Raw genomic sequence first — 23,225 nt, 5'->3', positions numbered from 1 at the left:
TCGACCCCGAAAAGATGAAAGGCAAAGTCAACCTAGGCGGTATTTTGAACTTAGAACGTAACGGCAGACGAAATACGGCTAAGCATTTCGCTCGGCGTGCTTACGTTTCTGCCAGCACACTGCCCCAAGGATTATGAATATTATAAAATTAAGCAAAAAAAGTGTAGCACGGGTTTCCATTTGTTAAAATTATTCTACAGTTTGTCTATAATTAATTATATTACTACTAAAGCATTTGCGTTAAACTAGAAAACTGACATTTGACTATCCTGTATACCATCGATTTCGTTAGATAACGTTGAAAGAGCGAAGATAAATGCAGATAATTGTTACCCTACGAAGTAAATATCGAAAATAAATTTAGTATACAGCTTATTAAACAGGCCATTAAAATAATATTATCGAAAGCTTAACGAAGAGCAATATTAAATCCCAAAAGCAAATAAGTGTGTGTCTGTGTCTGCACGTCCGCGCGAGCGTGTGAAATAAAATGTGGACAAAGTGAATGTAAGAACATAGGAAAAAATGGAAACCATAATGGTTGTGAACATGCTAGTTCAAGTCCTGGTCTTATTAGTCTAAAAATAATAACAATTTCGAAATCTTCCGTCAATATTGCTCAATATATAGCATAAAAGTAGATATGAGAAAATTTTTCTTGAAAAATAACATCGTGGACAAGCTTGGAACTAGAACTTAATATATACTTAAAGAGCTGGAAAAATAGGAATTGAGATCAGTGTTGAAATAAAACGGGTAATTTCAAAAACGGAAAAAGGGCAAAAAACAGAGTATTAGTGAGTTGAGAGAAAGACAGAGAGACGAAGAACCATATAGAGCAAAAGAAAAAAAAAAGAGGTAGAGTAAGAATGAATGAATCGGAAAAGTGGCAAGATATTTAGAAACAAACAGATATGATGAAAGAAAGACTGTAGAAAGGAAAGCGTTAAATGAAGGTGAGAAGGGAAAAGCTATGTGAAGTAGGGGAAAAGACAAGAAGATTTGTTAAGTGAAACCGGTAGACAAAGAAGGAAATAGAAAGGTGAATTAAAGAACTAAGAGAGAGTATATATGTAGATGCAAATGTAGAGAGGAAACAATACCAGTGTGGAGAGAAAACTAGGAAATGTAGAAGGAAGGGTGCAAAAACAGAGAAAGAACGAAGGAAATAAAATGGTAGTTACACAGTTATGTAAAAAAGCTAGACAATAACTGAACATGAGAATATATATACACGCACACACACACATATATATATATATATATATATATATATAGAGAGAGAGAGAGAGAGAGAGAGAGAGAGAGAATTTGAAAAACATAGACTTGTAAAATAAAATTGGGAAATTAAACAAGAGTTATAACATACCTTTTGAATTAATATGCTGCAGTATAAAGTTTGAAATTCTTCTTTATGGCGGAACTGACAGTTATAAAATGATTATTTTTCAGCGGCAATAAGCAACTATGGTCAGTCACATGCATTTTGCTTCTGCTGATTGGCATATCTCATTGATCATGATAATAACATGATACATCGGCTTGCGTTTATTTGTCGCAAGCACATAGCAAGATATTTTTTACTGTATCTTATATGTTTAATGATACCAGTTAAGCTGGATTATTTCGTTCTTTATGGCAGAAATGATTCGTTGATAAATAACCCTGTAATAGCTTATGATTTGATAAAATGTCTGCAGAAAATGGTGACTTGATATATTGGTTTCAAATGCTGGAACAAGGGCAGCAATTTCCAGTGAGTGGTAAGGCGATTAAATCGACCCCTCTACTCAACTTCTACTTGCATTATCGACCGCGAAAGGATGAGAAGCAAAGTCAACCCCGGTGGAATTTGAACTCGCACAGTAATGATTCACGAAATGCTACAAAACATTTTACCCGGCGTGCTAACATTTCTTTTCTACTCTAGGGACACGGCCTGAAATTTGGGGGGAGGGAGATTAATTAACGACCATGATAGGATGAAAGGCAAAGTCGACCTCGGCTGAATTTGAACTCAAAACGTCATACCGATTTCTTTATCAGGCATAAAGCCCTAAACATAGATGGAGACTCCACAAGGACAGACAAGACCACAGTGGGGACAAAAAACGTAAAACGAATGTAACTGAAATGAAAGTTATATAAAAATGAAAATAGCCGCATGGGCCCCACTCGCATGCAGTACCGTTTGAACCGTTATATGTACTATTTACAATTGTTCTTTTTATTTCCTTTAATTTCATACTTTTTCTTTGTCTTTAGTAGAACTTAATTAGTGGTTCGATATCTCTTAACTCCGCTACTGGTGGCAACTCTTTAAATTCCACCTCTACTCCTGGGGGGGGGGGGGTCAACGTTATCCCCACACATCTCTTTCAATTTTCTGTAGTTTTCCTCCTTGATCAATATTGCCTTCATATCCTCTACGTAGACTCATAAAGACAGCTTCACTCTTACTATTGAATGAAACTTGATTATTATTTTCTCCGTTTCAACATTTTTTGGGTAGTCCCATAATACCATACTCATTCTCCTCCCCTTTTTGTCTTTCCTTTCTCTTGGACGTTTGGTTGTCTCTTTTCTTCCCCCATAAATAGTCTCTCCATCTCACCTTCATACAGTTGGGTTTCCCACACTTTCTCCACGGGTAACTCCACTTTCTTTTTACTTTCTTTTTCCTTCCAACTGCCCTTCTAAACAGTTTCTTTTATCACCTCTTCTCTCTCTTCTTTTTCTGCTTCTCTGGCGGAGAACTCATTCCTCCGCTCCACCTTCTTTTCTTTTTAACCATAGTGAATCCCTTCTCTGTTTCTTTTCCTGTTGCCTTGCCCTGTACTCCTTGGTCCACCCTCTCCTGTCTCTCCTCCTGTTCTGTTTGTGGCTTTCTTTGGGTGCACCATGCCTTCATGTGGCCCCTTTCTCCAGATGTGAAACACAATGGCGGCCTACCCTCCACAATAACTCTCAGCTTCATATCTTCTGGCACCACAATCTCTTCCACCACACTTTTCAAGTCCACCGTTGTTGCCTGAATCGTTAATTCGATACCATATCCCCAGTAATCTACCTTCTGGGTCCTTGTAGCCTTCAGAAACTTCCTGTTTTTCATATTATATATAATGGCTGTCCTCGGCCATTCTTCTTTCAATTCCGATGGCACCTTACCCACTCGCAACTTGGCCACTCGTTTGTCGCAGTACGAAGGCAAGAGCACCCATTCCTCTGTCCTTATTGCCTCTGTGGAGTGCTTTATTGCTTCTTCCTCCGTTGTGAATCTTTTTATATTCTTAACATATTCCTCTATGGCCTCTATTGATGCAATCTCTATCTTTCTTGTGGCTGCCTTCATGGTTTTAAATATAACCGTTCTTTTTGTCCCGTTGGCCGATAGCTCTTCAGGCGGTGTCAGCTTCAAAATGTTTCCTTCTTTTGTGATTAATTTATCACTCTCCTTCAGCTTTCTAGGCTCCACTTTTATCTCGCGGACCTCCAACTCTCTCGTCTACTCATTTGCCAGTTGCAGCCGCATAATTTGGGCTTGCCTCTGCCTCCTTCTTCATTTTCCCACAGTGGGAAAACAATTCAAACAATTCAATAAACAGTTCAACATAAACTCACGTATTAACTTCACAGAGACCGCTAAGCATTTCGTCCGGCGTGCTAACGTTTAAGCCAAATCGCCGCCTTATATAGTGACTATTATATTGGTTTGTAAAGTACGGCGGCGAGCAGGCAGAAACGTTAGCATGCCGGGAGAAAAGCTCAACGATATTTCGTCCGTCTTTACGTTCTGACTTCAAATTCTGCCGAGGTCGACTTTGCCTTTCATCCTTCCGAGGCCGATAAATTAAGTAATCGACTGGATTCCCTCCCACAAAATTTCGGACCTTGTTCTTAGAGTAGAAAAGAATATATTTGTTTGTAAAGTAGTTTCCTGTTCATTGAAATATAAAGAAAAGAGCCCGCAATTAACACAATACAAACTAGTCTTTTTGCATACTAAAAATTTGAACTGTACAGTAATGCGAAAAACAACTGGGTTTATGTGGACAGCTGCGCACGTGTCAGAGACTGTGTATTCCTAAATGACTGTTTAGGTCTTCGTCTGAAATTTTCAACAAATGGCATGTTAAAAAATATTCAGAACTTCCAAAATTAACTTACAGAGATCTAATAATAGCACGTTTGTCATTACTATGTAACTTTAAGCAATTTCGACTGTGTATATATATATATATATATATATATATATATATATATACAGAGAGAGAGAAAGAGAGAGATTATATACATATTATTTCTTATTACGCACCGTATGCTAGTGGAAGTCTATGTCGAAGTTTCAATCACTTTGGTGTTCCCCAGCGATAAAGTTTGAAACCCGCACCCTCTTTCTTTAATACACGTACCTGCCGCCACATTGAAAAATGCATTTCCCCATGCAGATAGCAGGAACTTTCGTTCTTTTCTAATTTTCTCTTAACCCATTCAATATTAGCGAGCACTGCAAAAATTGGGTATAGAAAAAAAATCTATAACAATAACAGAAACGGTAATTTCTATGGAACATGTATTGAACATTAGAAAATTACTATTTGTAAGTCTCACAACGAGAGATATTCAGCAACAGTACTTTGGAGTAAAGATTAATTGCCAACATAACATGGCAGTCCTGTTTAGGACGAATGTTGCTGTAATTTAGCCCCAGGAGACATCGTCTCCAGTTGGCTATACGACACGATCTGTGTCCTTATATTTTCCCTTGCTCAAAAACATAAGGACACAGATCGTGTCGTATAGTCAGCTGGAGACGATGTCTCTTGGGGGCTAAATTACAGCAACATTTGTCCTAAACTAGGACTGCCATGTTATGTAGGCTAATAATCTTTACTCCAATGTATTGAACATGTTAGGAATAGTTCTTGCCTCAATGTATGATGCAACAGTTTTGAAGCTGAGCGACCTTGGGAGAGTGAGCATGTGTGTTTGTCAGCTAATGTGAAAAACATCCTCTGAGGGGAGGACTTCACTAAAGAGGTGAATAACTTTGTTTACTCTTTCAGGAATATGGTCAAATATCTTGTATTTTATTAGAATAATATATAAATACTTCGTTAGAGATAGGGACAAATAAAAATAATCCATAACATCTATTGCAGTGAAGTTTGTTTTGTTGAATTATTTTACGGTGCCATATGGCACCGTTAGGAAATACACTGTACAACATGTGGTATTTCCTATATTTTAGGTTTATTTGGGGGGGATTTATTAGGTTTATTATTTTGGATCATGGACTTTCAGCAATGGAAGCATAGCCTTCTCTTACTGTACGTGTTATTACCTTCGTCAACGGTGTTATATTTTTGCCGTCCTTGTTTTGTCCATCCGTCTGACTGTCTATCAGTCACGATTATGGATGGATTTTGATGAAATTCTCAGAAAATGTTCGAAATAAGACAAGGAGCACATGATTTGATTTTGGAGGTGATGTGGTGTAAATCAAAATAGTAGGGTGGAGAGAGGCATGCTGCTTGGCGGAGGTCTGCAAGTTCCGAGTGCTAAAGTTTCTAGTGTTCAACTATTGTGTCTTTTTTACAGGAAACGTGAACTGTCTTTGAATGAAATTTTGAGTTTTATCGAACAGGTGGATGACGGCCCTCTTGATATTTTCATTGAATCTGCTGAGATTACTGACCTGACAGATGAGGGTTCGGGGAAAGAAGATAAAGCTGACACCGTTCAACACACCCATCATCTCCCAGGAAACCAACTATGCGCTCCAGCACAATGACAATCACTAAGTAGGAAAACAAAAGTTAACGAAGTGACGCGGAAAGTTCTACGGAAGCTGGACAGGCTTCAGGTATGGGAAACAGAAGAAAACATGCCAAAATTACTTGGTAAAAGGCCGAAACACAAGTGATGCCCTTCAGTTTTCCTGAGCCTAACTATTCAAAATACAGGGATTTTAATGAAGTGGTATTATTTGAGCTACTTTATGACGATGATATAATTGAGTACTCAATGCAAAAAATGACAAAATACTGCTTGAAACAGAATTGGACTGATATAAATATATCCTTGAATGAATTCAAAGTGTTCCTTGCAATTTTCATAGTGGCAGGATATAATCAATTACCCCATCGTCATATGTATTCGTCACATACAACGGATACGTTCAATGAAGTTATCAGTAATGCCCTGAGACGCGACCGGCTTGATGCTATAATGTGTTGTCTTCACTCCAATGCAGCAGATAATATCAATAAAAGTGATAAATTTGCAAATCTGTGACCACTCATATCTCATTTACAAAAGAAATTTATGGAACATTTTGTTCCAGCACCAAGTTTTTCACATGATGAAGCAATAGTGGAATATTTTTCCAAGCATAGTTGCAAGCAATCTATTCGCAATAAACCTATAAGATTCGGTTACAAAATGTAGTGTCAAAATTCGTCCGCACGATATCTAATAGCCATTGATCCCTATCAAGGGAAGACCCACTTCGGAAATGTAGAATTAGAATCGACTTCCGGAAAGTGTTCACCAACAGTACTTCAGTTACTGGATTCCTATAGTGTTAAGAAAAAAACACCTTCCTTATCTTGTATATTTTGATAACTTGTGCATATCAGTGCCACTTCTAAATCATCTTAAAACTTTGGGATACAATGGTACAAGTACTTTGAGAGCAAACAGATTAGGTGCTTCGTGCCCTATTTTCTCTGTACGCTGTTTAGATAAAAAAAAAATGAACGAGGCTCTTCAGAGAGTGTCACCGGAGTCCTGGAATCCAATGATATAGAAATCAACACATGGAAGGATAGTGCTGTTGTTACAGTGGGATCCACCATTCATGGGAAACACCGTTAACAAAGCTGGTATTAGGAGAAGTCAAAACACATAGAAGTACCGGTTACTCAAGCAGTTTATAATTACAATAAGAATGTGGGAGGGACCGGTCACATTGACCAAAACATCAACGCGTATCGCATTGGCATACACGGGGAAAATGGTGGTGCAGTTTTTTTCACTGTAGATGTCTCCACTCAAAATGCTTGGATTTTAGCACGAGGAAAGGTTTCTGCATTAGATCAACTGGACTTCAGAAGAGCAGTTGCCATGTGATTCTTGCGAAGATTTTGGGTTCAGCCAAAAAGTTCAGGCAACAAAGGAAATTATATCCAGGAGATTCTGATATGCGATACGATGGTTCTGAACATTATGTGCGACCAGAAGCTGGGAACAAGCGATGCAAATGTCAAGGAGATTTTTTTAAATCACAGACTCGAGCTGAATCTGAAAATGCGATGTGAGATTATGTATCTCGTGTTTTGCAGATTATCACAAAAAGAATCTGTTACTGTCGTGACTAACTCATAATATAATAATATATGAAATATATGATAAAGGAGCATTTGTTTCCAATAATTACCATAAAATGTATCATATTGCTTTTTTTCTTTTCGATATTTTCACTGCTATAAAAGAGGAAATATTATACATTCGATTACAGAATAAAAAGGAAGAAATTATTACAGTTGTATTTTTGTACCCTTATTATCCTAGCGGTGTCATATGGAACCTGGGTTTATTTAAGAATGTATTTTGAATTTTACATTTCTGGCTTCAAATCAATGTAACTGGTATTTAAAATAACTCTTAAACAAAGTTTCGGCAAAATCATGAATAAGAAGTTATTCTCGGAACAAATGGGTTAAAATTCACCGTAATTTGAATTGAATTGATTTAACCGGAGAAGTTGAGAGTATCTTCTTCTGGAACTTCCGCCCTTGTTTCTTTTAACACCATAAATACACAACAGTGGCTCTCTTCTGGGGATCTCACGATCTGTCTAAATATTGGGTCTCGCTCTAACGGGGGTCTCCCCTGATGAAAGTAAATTTTTAGCATGGCTAAAGCAATGTCCCAATGATTAGCTCGTTTTAGTGCCAGAAGACATTTCAGTCTGCAACAGCAGCTGGCATTCTACAAGGCCCATGTGAGGCCCACAATGGTGTACTAAACCGATATCTGGGATGTGCGGTTGCCATACGTGCTAACATTCTTCATCGCATCCGGAGAAGAGCCACTCGGGTGATTGGTAGACCAGAACTGACAGAAAAATGTATTCTGTGTCAACAATGCATTTTCTATCGCTACTATAACAGGCTTTACATGTAGCACATAGTCAATTCGTACTTCCACTAATCAGGACCCCGATCCATTCTCTATCGACCTCGTGTCGTTCTTCGTTTTTCTAAACACCATTTTCGCGATTTGACTGCTATTCCAAATCCTTTATGCCGGGACAATCCGCCAGTTGAGATGACATACCTCTCCGTAAGTTTTCCACTAGTGTTAATAACCAATATTTCAAATGGAACACAAACGGCATCAGTTTTATAGTTTCGGGTGCCTATAATGGTCGTGACAGATTAGAACATATATAAAGATATCAAACTAAAATGATAAACATCAGGAGCACTCAGAGAGAGTAAAACTCCGCCAAGGCAACACCAACGTCCTCCCAACGGTTAGCCAGGGATGAATTTTAAAATAAGAATATCTGAATCAAACTCGACTGCTCTCACAAACGACAATACTAAAAGTGAACGCGACCGCACTCAAACCTTAAGTGAACAAACAGGAAAAATAATCCAGAATCCTTGTCCTGTATCGGATCGATCCCAAAATCTTACCGGTTCGTGCCAGTCACAAGGCCAAACATCTCTCAAAGTTTCATCCGAATCCATTTAGCGGTTCTTGAGATAGCTCGTCCACGGACAAACAAACAAATAAACAAACGCGACAAAAAACATTACCTATCGTGATTTATTATTTAAGGCTACGTCGATTCCTCTGTGGTGTTGTCTTGCATTTATAATAAAATATATATATACTATTTATAAAAATGATAATATATACAGTACTGTTACTACTTCACAGGGGCAGGGTGGAACGTCGATAGACGAGGGATCAATGTATGTATGGTGAAAATTATTTGATACGACATTATATACAAAATATATAAAATAGATATAACTATTAAATATATATATAAAAACTAAAATAGCAAGCCATCAGGAAATATCTAGCGTTACAGCTGTTATATTGAGCTTGGATTGATTAATCACTGAGTAAATTTAATAATAGAGTTTTTTTTTTTTTGTATTATGTTAAAATGCTAATGATAGATTCCTGTGGTTTAAATAAATTTCATGTCGAGAAAAGAGAATGCTAAAATGTTTGTGTGAAAGAAAGAGAGAGAGATATTCAAGCGAATGCTACTGCAGATATATATATATATATATATATATATATATATATATATATATATATATATATATACACACACACGCATAATCACAAATACGAACACATGCGCTGACAGCAATTAATTGTGTCTTCCTTTGTGGTATATATATATATATATATATATATATATATATATATATATACATACATATATACATACGCATATACATATGTTCATACGTATATGTATGTATGTATATATGTATGTATATATATATATATATGTATATATATATATATATGTATATATATATATATATGTATATATATATATATATGTATATATATATATATATGTATATATATATATATATATATATATATATATATATATATATATATATATATATATATATATATATATATATATATATATATATATATATATGTATATATATATATATATGTGTGTGTGTGTGTGTGTGTGTGTGTGTGTGTGTGTGTATGTGTACATGTACCAATAGCGCTTGTTTGACTTTCGGTATCTTTCTTACTATTTAGCCGACAATTCTAGCGCATGAGGCCTAGAGCAACCCATTGTCATGACGATCGAACGTCTATCTATTCTATTAAGTATATATTAATAACTGTGTTCCTAACTTCCGTTTTAAAATGTAACGGTAGGTCATTGCCTCGGAGCTATCCAAATATCTGAATAGTGATAACTATTTTCGTGAAATGTAATTGTATGTCCAGCATATGGAGTTTTGTAATCATTTGTATGTTAATAATTGTATTCATAAATACTTGGTATAATGTGTGCAACGTATTATCATCGATACGAGGGTTTTCCAGATATCTATATCTAAATAATCTTCTTTGTAATAACTGTGTAACAGTATTTTCTAGATACGGATGCTACCAATTACATAATATCAAGTGCATTTTAATTTAACTTATTAGTGAAAGAGAATTTGGTGTGTTACGGCGGAGTATGATCTTAGAGGGCAACAGCGAGATTTGAATCGAGAGAAGCTGAGATAATAAACAATAGACTGAAGAAAGTGCAAAGGGAACAAATAGTAATTAGGAATAAAGAGGGTATTTAGTACAAAGTGAGTTATTAACTTGGGTTAAAGGCATGAAATTAAATCGCGAAATGGAGCTTATTGGTGTCGTATGATGAAAGGTAAAGCGGGAGTTAATTTAATAATGATTAGGAATTGTTAATCAAGAAAGAAGGCACAATATGAACGACGATTAGAGAAAAGAATAGATGTTACAGGAGCCACAATAAGAAAACCTGATTCGAGTGACTGACCAAGAAATTAACCAAGGGATTATGAAGAAAATGACAGGATATTATTACCAATTGGTGGGAAGTTTTTAGCTTACACTGTACCTCAAAATGGGCTGTAAATATGTCCAGGAGTACACTAATAGTGTCTCCTAATAAAATGATAATCAGAAAGCGTAATCGACGAGTGTTGATTTATTTAATCTTATTGCCGCATGATCCTCCATATTTTAGCGAATGTCTCTCTCGATGTAGAGGCATTTAATAGCGATAAACTGGGCGGAAGATTCAAAGAACTTTACATCAATCGTTCTTCTACTTTCAGAGAAGATAGTGGAGGAAATGTACTGACGTTATCAAATTATATCTCTAATTTGAAGCATTTTGATGCAAGGTAGAACTTCCTTCTATCAAAATCCTAATTAAAATTCTTTGAGCTTGTTCATTAAACCAGGAAGTTGCCCTAAGATAGATACTCGGGGGAAAATGAATTAGTAGTACTATATTTTCAAACGTGGAGGGGCGTGGCTTAGTGGTTAGGGCGTTGGACTCATGATCGTAAGATTGTGGTTTCGATTCTTGGACGAGGCGATGCGTTGAGTTCTTGAGAAAAACACTTCATTTCCTGTTGCTCCAGTCCACCCAGGTGGGGAACTTATACGCCACCGAAACCGGGAAACCGGCCCACATGAACCCGGCATTACACGAAGGAAAAAACAACATATTTTCAAACAATACTCCTTGGCTCATAAAATAATGGTGTAAATTTTCTTCTGAATACAAAGTATTTTTTTCAATCTTTATCATTTTAATCTGCATTAGGGAGGTGACTGGCTGAATCGTTAGCACGCCGGGAAATATGCTTTGCAGTATTCCGTCCGTCTTTATGTTCTGGGTTCAAATTCCACCGAAGTCGACTTTACCTTTCATCATTTCTAGCTTGATACATTAAGTGACATTTGAGCACTGGCATTGATGTAATCAACTAGACTGTTGCGCCGACCTTGCCCGCCTTATACCAGAATTTGAAACCATTTCAGCTACAATTTTGATAATTTGAATATATTTAGATCTAATTGTCTTCTTATGACTTTGTTCTGTTTCTTCAATAATGAAGTTAAATGATCAGTCTCAAGTAATTACCATTGATTTTGTGTCTTCTACATTTCCATGTTGTTCTCTGACATCTACTCTTGAATTGTTTTCTTTTTAATTTCGCATTCTGTACGTTATTCAAATTCTTTGTAAGTGAAGATATTTTACATTATTTACATTATTTACATTATTTACATTCGACGGATATTTGCCCTCATCTTGTTTGTTATTAACATAACGTTTCGGCTGATATACCCTCCAGCCTTCACCAGGTGTCTTGGGGAAATTTAGAAGCTGGGTTCTCATTCCTAAGGTATTTTTCGATGTTGTTGTTGTTATTATTATTATTATTGCCTTTGCACAGCTTCTAACGCTGGAGATGTACAACAGTGTCATCTGTTCACTACCAATGAACTAAAGTAACACCTCTTATTTTTCGAGCCCCTTCCGGAGTATTCGAGTGGTTCCAAGCAGTGCTGTTTTCTGCAAGTATTCCACCCTTCTGGCAGCCGCTATTTGTTCCACGTACTTCTCGAGATTTTTGCTAACTGTTCCCAGGGCTCCGACAATCATTGGTACTATTGCTACCATTTTCATCGACCACAAATGCTTAACTTCCCAAGCTAACCTATCATATCTCTCGACTTTTCTTTCTTCCTTATCGCATATATTGTCAGCTGGGTGTGCTATGTCTATGATCCAGCTTAGTTTGTTTTCTTTCTCAACTAAGACAACGTCCGGCTTCTTATTCTCAATCTCATAGTTGCACTGAATCATAAAATCCCATAGGATCTTTCCATTTCAATGCCTTCAAGTTTGTGGTCAGCAACAGACCCAGATAGAATCCAGGCTGTTCTCTTAAAGACATGTAAAAAGGCTCTTGTAAATCCAGTGCAGGTACTCTTTCAGAGTTTCCTTGCATCTAGTACACTTCCCAACATGCTAAAGAGAGTACAATATGCCCTGTCCATGAGGGAGGGTGCGGAGCAGATGCTAAAATCTACAGGCCCATCTCTCTTACCTCACATGTTAGCATGACAATGGAACTCATTGTCAGAAAAAGGCTGATCACGTTCCTAAAAGAAAACAACATTCTCACATACTCGCAACATGGCTTCCATCCACGGAACAGCTGCCTCACACAGCTGCTGCAGCACTTTGACCGGGTACTAAAACAAAAGTTAAACCAGTCAGCTGTAGACGTGATATACTTCGACTTTGCCAAGGCCTTCGACAAGGTTGATCCAGGCATGATATGTCACAAGCTGCGAAACCTTGGTATTACTGGGAGACTGGCTGTGTGATTTTCTGAAGAGAAGGATTCAGACAGTTAAAGCCAATGGTGCCCACTCTGAATATACACCAATTCTCAGCGGAGTCCCACAGGGAAATATAGTGGGGCCACTACTATTTCTAGTGCCCCTCTCAAACATACATTCCGTGGTACTGTCAGCCAGTCTGACCAGTTATTCTGACGCCACAAGAGTATGGCAGGCATTTAGGAACCTAGAGGAAATTATAAAACGGCAGAAAGACCTGAATGAAATATACAAATGAGCTACGAAACATAACATGCAGTTCAATGCTATGAAATTTCAGGCACTCCACTATCGGTCCAACACCAGGTTAAAATCAGAATACACTGGAGCAGAAGGTAATATGGTGCGTGACCTGGGGGTTCACTTGAGCAATGATACAACATTCCATGTACATATTTCCAAGATGGCAACACTATGCAGGCGAGTGGCTGGATGGATTCTGAGGACATATATGTATATATATATATATATATATATATATATATATATATATATATATATATATATATATATGTCATGCATCTAAAGGCGATTAAAGGGAATATGTGCTGAGTGACACTTTCTCGGGTTTGTTCACTTGCGTTGCATTGGAAACGGATTTCTTAACAACACCGCTGTTTCAATCACATACCATCTTATCAATTCAACATACTCTGTATTAATAACCTTTCTATGAGAGACCCCAAGGTATGGGCCTCTGTGGAAGGGGTTTGTTGATGATTGTTTTTTAACCAACACTTATTTATCTGAGCCCGAAAGGATGAAGGTATCGTCAACCTCAACAGAATTTGAACTCAGAACGTAGCGACCGGCGAAATACCACAAAGTATTTTGTACGGAGTCCTCATCGTTCTGCCAGCTCACCCTATACTTTATATTAATAATACAGTGATAATTTATATGGAATACTCCAAAATTACCACAATACATAGCTGCATCGATTGTATTGGTTGTTAGAGAGAGCAGTTATTTTGCAGCAAGACTAAAGATTCCATTTTAATGTAACGTATCGTAAGTGTAATTTAGGGTCCTGATTCTCCGTGCTTTTAAGTTTCAGCTTTAAGAAACGTCAAATTCAAGGCAAAATTATAAAACGAAGTAGAGTCAAGTGTACATAGAATATATAGCATCCATTTCCAAAATAAAATTTATGAAACGTAAGTTTTAAGTGCGTTACAAATGTTAGCTTAGAGACTAAACGTAGGCATTCATAGTAAATTATATGACATAGTTGTATTCGCATGGACATTTGTTATTATTTATTGAATACAGAAGGCAGGTACTCTAGATACACAAATTGCTTGAATACTCTTTGAAATAACATACAAGAATGTGATGAGGTCTTCATGTCAATAGCTAGTAATATCAAAAGATAACGTTTTCAAATTATCATTATAAAAGTATGCTTGCTCTAGAAATCCATCAGGTAATTTGTAGGAATTTTTTCATATGGCTAACACTATTGATGGTTTGGAAAAATATACAAAAACATTGTGGGGGGAAAATATTGTACATGTTCGACTTTCAGGAGACTCTGTGTGTGTGTGTGTGGGGGGGGGGGGGGGGTTCAATCCTTTAGCCACTGACATGAATAGGATAGTAATAAAATTCGATGTAGAACCGTGTCTTTGTCTCTTCCATACTATTTTATGTTTACAGATCTACAAAGCCATCTAGTGAGCTAAAATGGAACCATGAACTGAGAAATATTCATGCTTACAGTATTTTACTCAGAAAAAACTTACTAGCAATGATTGACCTATATATTCTAGTTTTAGATAAAGTAACCACTCTTAAATAGGGCGCCAGGTATTGACTACAAGCCCCGAGTCCATTTTCCGTTACAATTTGAAAAAAAAAGAGAAATAATAATGGGAGCAATTTGAAATAGTACACAAATTGCCAGCGAATGAAATAGATCTAGAGGAGAGAAATCAACGAAAATGGCTCATGTTATATTAAATATTACTACAGATATTAATATCCAATAAAATCAGATTTGTGTCAGGAGACATGATGTCACACGTTATAATACTATACCAACGTAAGATATCCTTAGTCGGTCTAGTTCTTTTACCTCATGTTCAAATATATCAATTCCTAATCTAGGTTTCTGGATGTAAGTAAATTGAGAGTTTAATCGATTTTTAATGCAACATATATAAAGTACAAAAATCTAAACCATAGGGATGGTGATGCCGAAAGCGTTTTGGGTTGCAGGAAATTAAGAGTTTTTAGCTTTCTTTATCCATTTCGAACCAATTTATATTTAAATCGTCTCTGATATCTACTTACAGAAATTGTCTATAATATAGATTTTAAAGAAGATACGCAAAGGAACAATCTTATATCAAGACGATGAATAAAACGATGACACATTAACTATCTATTTCAGATTTAAATTCTGCCAAAAAATTTTCTCTTGATCATATGGTAGGATTTTATAGAAATCTTTTATTAAAGTGAAAAGCTGGCACAATGCAGCTGATTTAATATCTTTTAGATTAATCGTTCTCTCAAAGCAAAATACTTGAGAATCAGGTTTGCTCCAACCGTTTCCTGTAATTACTTTTTTATGCCAACACATTTTTACCCTTTCAAATATTTAAAAAAATAAATATATTGTAGTCAGTCCTTTCTTCAATATTGATTCAATTAAAGAACAATGTTAACAAATGTCGGCCATAATTTTCTAAACTTTATGCATATATATATATATATATATATATATATATATATATATATATATATATATACATATTTGCATATACATACATATATATATACATATATATATATATATATACGTATGTATATCTATATATATGTATACATATATGCGCGTGTGTGTGTGTGTATATATATTTACATATACATATATGTATATATACATACATATATATATATGTGTGTGTGTGTGTGTGTGTGTGTGTGTGTGTTTGTGTATATACATTTGTGTCTATACGTGTGTGTGCGTGTGTGTGTGTGTGTGTGTATGTGTTGAAAAATAAATGAGAAACCTGTTTTCTCTTGTTGTATAATGTTATTCGTGTTTCTCTGAAGCTGAAGATCGCAATACTGACCAATCTCCTTACCAGCATACGAATTGTACTTTGGAACTGAAAGGTAGTATTCTACTTATTTACGGGGGCCATTATTTAGCAATATCATTATATTAAAGTATACGAAATCAATTAGTTACTGATATTAAAAAGGTAAGTTCAAGCTTACTTCACAAAACACATATTTACGCGAAGCAAATATTAGAATTTACTCTAGAACCACAAATTGGCAGAACAGATAAACGACGGTTGATACTTTGCACATCTAACATCATAATTCACAACTATTGTCTCTTATCTAATTCGAGATGAATAAATCATGATTAGCTAATATACAGGGAATATATTCAATCTATTCTTATTTCTTCGCTGCATATATTATCTTTACCTAGGTTATATGTCAAATAAATGCAGATCAGACACTATTTCACAATACTTTTCAAGTGATAAGGAAGATTAACAATGGAGTGGATAAAATGCGTGTCAGCCGTTCAATAAAAATGCAATTTTCGGTTTTGACAAATTGTAATGTCACACATTCAGACATATACACGTACGTGTATGTATATGTGTATATACGTATATGTATATTTAGAATAATAATCTAAGGAGAATGTTAGATAATTATATATATATATATATGTGTGTGTGTATATATATACATATATATATATATATATATATATATATATATATATATATATATATATATATATATATATATATATATATGTATATATATATATGTATATATATATATATATATATATATATATATATATATATATATATGCACTTTTATTTATACTGTCAGCGCTTTCTTCCGTTATTGGATTTATCAAAAAGTGGTTTTTAAGTTAGATTTCTTGGCCTTTTTATGTATAAACAATTGTGAGATTTTCCAAGCAAAGGCATAAGATAGAAGAAAAAAGGTTTGAGAAGGAGAGAGAGGTAAAGAGGCGTGGCTTTTGTATTGGTGTGGTCAGATTTGTTGTGTTAGTATTTAGTGACCTCGTAGGTTGGGGAAGGAAAAATATACAATATCTGTACATCGCTTCAAAATCTCTCTATATACATATATGTATATTTATATATGAACAAGAAACAAACTCGAGAAAACTGAATAACAAAATATAACCTTACTACTGCCAATACCATTGATGTCTTTCAGATATATGTAATAAAAATATTTCATAAATCTCCACAAATATTAGAAACATCAATATTTTCTATTACTTGTGGAACGTAAGCAATGTAACAAGACATTGGAGCTAATGATGTTTCTTTCTAACTAAGGACTATTTTAAAATTAGTAAAATGTGCTAAAGTGTATATATAGATATAAAGGACATGATTTAATGCCGACTATATGAGAACCGGTCAAATGAAATAAATAAATATTACTCTATTTATAGGTTACGCTGCCAATACTTAATTGCCTTATTCCAATATAATACAGTAAGAAACCGCTACCAGGATTAGCAGTAAATAATTAATTTCTAATCTCAAAGTTGCAACCGTTACTATTGACAAATAGATCTAGTTGATATCAAATTCCAAAAGAGCAGGATGACATTGTCTAGAGATTCGTTGTCATGCAGGATGCGTGGAGAGAAAATATTCCCTAGAGGTTTTTGATGTAGTTTAGTTGATATTAAGAGCCAGCATATTGTCTTTGTTTGTGAATATGATGTTAAAAAATTAGTTATAATAAATATGTGACCAACTCCTCCAGCATTTATTTAATACTTTTATCCTACTTTTACTCTACTCAGGAATATTGTTCGCCACACCCAGTGTGCAAACGTGAGAATGATTTCCTTGAGTGTAAATTCAGCAAAGTATGACCTGTATGCATTCTTTTTCTGAGATATTTGGTAAAATAATGAAGAATCCTCAGGTTACTGAATAAATATCTAAAAATGCACCGAGAACAAATTGTCTGGTATTGGTTCATTTACGCTAAATATCTTCCAGTGTGAATTTCCGATGCATTAATCTGCACTTCTAATAAATACTTTATCATTTATCTGTTACTCATTTTAGTCATTGGACTGCAGCCATGATGAGGCACAACCATGAAGTGCTTAGTCAAACTAATCGACACCAGTGCTTACTTTTTTAAAAGTCTGGGATTTCTTTCGTCGGATTTTATGACCAGCCGCAAAGTTACGGAGACATAAACAAACCAAGACTGGTTGTCAAGTGGTGGTGAGAGACAAACAAAACACAAATGCAAGCACACACAAGCTCCCTCTCTCTCTCTCTCTCTCTCTCTCTCTCTCTCTCTCTCTCTCTCTCTCTCTCTCTCACACACACACACACACATACACACACACACACACATATATATAGAGAGAGAGAGAGATAGATAGATAGATAGATAGATATAAATATATATATATATATACATAAATATTTATATATGTATATATATATATATAAATATATATATATATATATATATATATATGTGTGTGTGTATATATATATATATATATATATATATATATATATACATAAATATATGTATATAGATAAATATATGTATATACGTATACATAAATATATATATATATATATATATACACACACATATATGTATGTGTGTATTTAAAGACAATCATATAAACGTAATTAGAAATGTAAAATTCAACCAAAAATCCAAGTTCCAACACATATTACAGACATACATCGATCATTTCAAAACATCAACGAACATATTTATTAAAGCAGATAAAACAAAAAAATAATTATGAAGTAAACAACCAAACAAACAACAAATTAACCGACAACAACTAAGACATAAAAGAAAACAAACCCCACCACTTATAATCCTTTTATAACTCTGAGAGACCACAAGAATAACTTCACGCAAAAATCCTAGCTGTAGAGTAATAAATCTCACGAAAAGCGAAATAGGAATTATTAGTAAATCAATATTAGATAATATACGACATATCAGAGAACACTCAAATCTTATTCAATGGATAGGCAATAGTGCAACTATTGAATGGTTTAAGAAAATAGAAGACAAGCCTTAACGCAAATTCATACTATTTGATATCGTAGAATTCTACCCCTCGACCTCCAAAAGCTTGCTTCAGCAGGCAGTTGAATTTAGAGATATATGTCACTATAACAAATACTGATTAAGATATAATTATGAACGCAAGGAAATCATTACTCTTTCATGATAATTCTTATTGAGTAAAAAAGAATTGAAACTTTAATGCATGGATGTCGATACTAACTTAGGAAATCCTCCAATCTAATAGACAAACACTTCCTACATTCACACAAGCACAAAACATTCTTCCACAGAAATACTGTGAAAGTTAGCTATAGTAGCCTTTCCCATATAGGGTAAATAATATAAAATCACAATAAATATAAACACACCAGAAACACCCCTGAAAGAAAATGCAACTTCGGATCCTCAAACCACCATCCTCTAAACAACAACTGTCTCGAGAAAGAACTCGTATACAAGGCCAAGGTCACGGACCCCAACCGAATAGAAAATGTATATCGGAATGACGGGCAACTCGTTCAAGGAAAGGTATACACAACATCTGGTGTCATTCAGAGACAATTTTTTTTTAAATGCAACATCCTTGTCAAATATGAAATGGACATTGAAAGAAGGTAGAATAAGCAACTACCAGATAGAGTGAAAAGTTATTGCTAAAGCCAAAAAAGAGAGAAGACGGAGTACCAAATGTGAACTGTGTATTACTGAAAATTAAACATTATACAATCAACAGATAACATCCTGAATATCAGGGATGAAACCTTCTCTACATGTATGCACAAGCAATATTTTGCACTCAGATATTTCAAAGAACCACTATCTGCGACAGCAATCCCACCAATATAGTCACTTTCCTAAAGGTGAAATCTGAATACCCATAACACACAAACTACACACACAGACGAAATGTGCCCCAGTGACGAAATACGACAGCACACAAGTATAAGAACGCAATCATGTAAACAAATTGACCACACAACAATTTGCCCGAATGAAAATCCAAGGGAGACATAAATCCAAAAGTTACCAACGAAGAATAACGTCCCTTGATTCATTGATTCATTGATTTATTCACGTGAATTCACGAGAATCTTCGCGAGGTTGTGTTTTCCAAAATGGAAGGTGGAATAAGTATTTATAAGCGACGGGTTATTTTTCAGTTTCTATCTACCAAATTCACTGATAAAGCTTTGGTCTTCCCGGGACTATTGTTTAACTCATTTGCCGAAGGTGCCGCACAGTGCCACAGAAGCTAAGATCACTTGGTTTGAAAGAAATTTTCTTACTGACACAGCCACGTCGCTTCATTATTATAAGTTCTTGCACAATTTCTTATTCTCTGCCTTCCTTATATCTAGTTTACATTTGTACATTTTCTCTTTACACTTTGAAAATAAAGGAAATATCTGTTTATTATTTCGGTATGAATTTAAATTTTGTAAAAACAACAGGAATATTTTGCAACGAACGCATGAATATTTCGCTGCAGGGTTAACATTCATTGCAAAATTTTAAATTTATTTGAAAAATTACCAAGTAATAATTTTTACATCAAAGTCTTTCCTTTGAAAATTTATGAGGCGGGGCGATTCACTTAGATCGACTCCAGGACGCAACTGGTACTTAACTTATTGACCCGGAAAGGATGGAAAATAAAGTCGAACTCGGTAGAATTTGAACTCAGAACATAAGGACAGACGAAATACCGTTAAGCATTTTGCCCGTCGTGCTAACGTTTCCGCCAGCTTGCTGCCTTAAGATATTCTTTTCTAATCTAGACATAAGGCCCGAAATTTTGGGGGAGGGGGCCAGTCGATTAGATCGACTCCAGTATGCAACTGGTACTTAATTTATTGACCCGGAAATGATGAAAAACGAAGTCGACCTCGGCAGAATTTGAACTCAGAACGTAAAAACAAACGAAATACTGCAAAGTATTTCTCCCGACGTGCTAACGTTTCTGCCAACACGCCGTCTTTTTCGTTCGATGAATATTGCAACCTAAATCTATCCTGTACGTGATGTAAAAATCACTTAAACAGTTGTAAATGTTAAAAGAGAGAAAAGTACATTATCATTTAACTCTAAATACTTCTTGATTATAAAATGTCAAACGCCATTGTTTATAGTCATTCTATATTATTAGATATGGAAAAGAATATCAGTTGTACAAATCCTCCTCAGCTGACATTAAAGCGAACCCACTTCATGGCAACTGTCACCGAACATATCATATTGATACTTCTTGAAGTTTGTAAGCATAAAACTATATAGTATTCTCGTTCAAATCACAGAATATCGATCAGCAAAGCGATATAATCAGCATAGAACAAAATTCTGTAACTCGATAGTATATTATCTATAAAGACATATATTACACCCAGTATATAGTTTAATTGGAAATATCTGTTGAATATCCTTCAAATATTGTATGATTACTCCAATGTATTTATTTCGGTTGCATAGAGTCAGAATTTGAGTTTTGGCACATTGAATCACTAGCTTTTAGAGGAATAAATAAACTCTAGTGTATATGTATTGAGTATGTATTTTTTCTGTGTGTGCGTACAGTAACAAACACACACACGCACACACATATACATTATTTTTAACGTTGTTGAACCACCAGACTGTATGTTACTTCTCAGATGTTGAAACTATAATGATATTCACTAGGCAGCAGATGATCGACGTATATGCCTGATAAGTTTGTAGTCTGTGAATATTCTATATTTTGTGGTCTAATTGTACTAAGTTGTCCTCCATTCTCGTAGGACTGTACTCCTTAAAGGCTTCTTGTTTTCCTACTTTATGAATGTTTTGTTGTTTGTATTATACCATAAATGAATGTTGCATGATTGTCCTTCATTGGGATTCTAATAATAGCTTAGGTAATACTTAATTAAGGGTTTCTAACTCGGGTAGATTTTTTACATGCATTTGTTTATGTGTGAATGTATACTTCCAAACGTATGTGGTTAAAATAATAAATATCTTTGATATAAAAATATGAAATGTGTAAATACATTTTTAATTATTATCAAACAGAAATGGTTTGAATGATACTGAAGCGAAATTAAAAGTTTAAAATCAAGAATATTATGGAAAATCTGACATACTTCTTGCACGATGTATAGTTTTCTTTTGTCTCATAAACTAAACTATGTCGTGGTGCTTTTTGTGTACGAACCTGTAACTCGATAGCAAAAGAACTCGATAGTGTAAATACCGTGATTAGAATAAATAAATACTGGGGCTGATTTGTTCGACAAAAACCATTTAGGCTGTGCCCCAGCATGACTGAAACAAATAAAAGAATATATATATATATATATATATATATATATATATATATATATATATATATATAATGTATGTATGTATGTATGCATGTGTGCGTGTGCGTGTGTGATGCGTATACATCAATATATACTTAGGAATAAAAAGTAGTTATTTTTTCAGTGTCCATTACATTGATTACAGTTGCAACACAGAAACCTTTTGCCATTGGACAGAAAATTCAGGACTAATTTTAGTAAACAGTAATAATTTTATGAGCACTAGGGAGTACTTAATATTATACAATGACACCCGATTATAAGGCGATTCATTTTCATTCGCCCAAAATAATAATTTTAGAAATGGCGTAGGAGAGAAAAGCCTCTCCTATCTTGGCATGAGGAAGATTATATCTAAATAAAGAGTTAAAATTACTTTTGTATTGCGTATCTCTATATTTGGATCGTGCAGTAACTAAATCATATACTGCTTGTCTTGTACTATTTATTTTAAATTAATCTATTCATTTTCTGGGGGGGGGGGGGGTTATAAAGCAATGAATTTACATAATATGGACGAATCATTAATTTGTTTTAATGTCATCTCTATCCACCAGCCTTTTAGCAGAGAATACGTTGCTTCGGTTGGGCTGAAAATCAGATTCTGTTTGGAGATCATTTATATAAAATGACCTACTAATTAATACTGTATCCATCTTGTAGGCTAACCACATCAATATTTTTTCGAAGGAGACTAAGATAGTCACATTCTAATCATGTAAGTTGAGAAATATACCGAACCGATTGAACATTCCTCTGCGAGAGTGTTTCAGTTGGGTGTACATGATAAAATGCTTTGAACAACCATCCTACATA

The 23,225-nt window shown here is 34.8% G+C and overlaps 1 protein-coding gene across 2 annotated transcripts in view; it reads right to left on the bottom strand.

The window, feature by feature from the left end:
- Window positions 1-23,225, bottom strand: part of LOC106876592 (uncharacterized) — a 232,579-nt gene that overhangs the window by 95,493 nt on the left and 113,861 nt on the right. The window contains exon 1 of one of the 2 annotated variants that reach the window (XM_089340704.1): window positions 1,370-4,596. The exons of the other annotated variant lie outside the window; for it this stretch is intronic. Within the exon in view, the coding sequence (XP_089196830.1) occupies window positions 2,714-3,352 (639 nt within the window). The 5' untranslated portion in view covers window positions 3,353-4,596 and the 3' untranslated portion in view covers window positions 1,370-2,713. Of the gene's footprint in view, window positions 1-1,369; window positions 4,597-23,225 lie in introns of those variants that run through there. 2 annotated transcript variants of the gene reach the window in all.

This window comes from Octopus bimaculoides, chromosome 2 (genome assembly GCF_046866305.1).
Source record: "Octopus bimaculoides isolate indiv1 chromosome 2, ASM4686630v1, whole genome shotgun sequence".
Taxonomy (NCBI): Eukaryota; Metazoa; Mollusca; class Cephalopoda; order Octopoda; family Octopodidae; genus Octopus; species Octopus bimaculoides.
The sequence above is the reverse complement of the archived record's forward strand: the minus strand, read 5'-3'. Positions and strand labels throughout refer to the sequence as shown.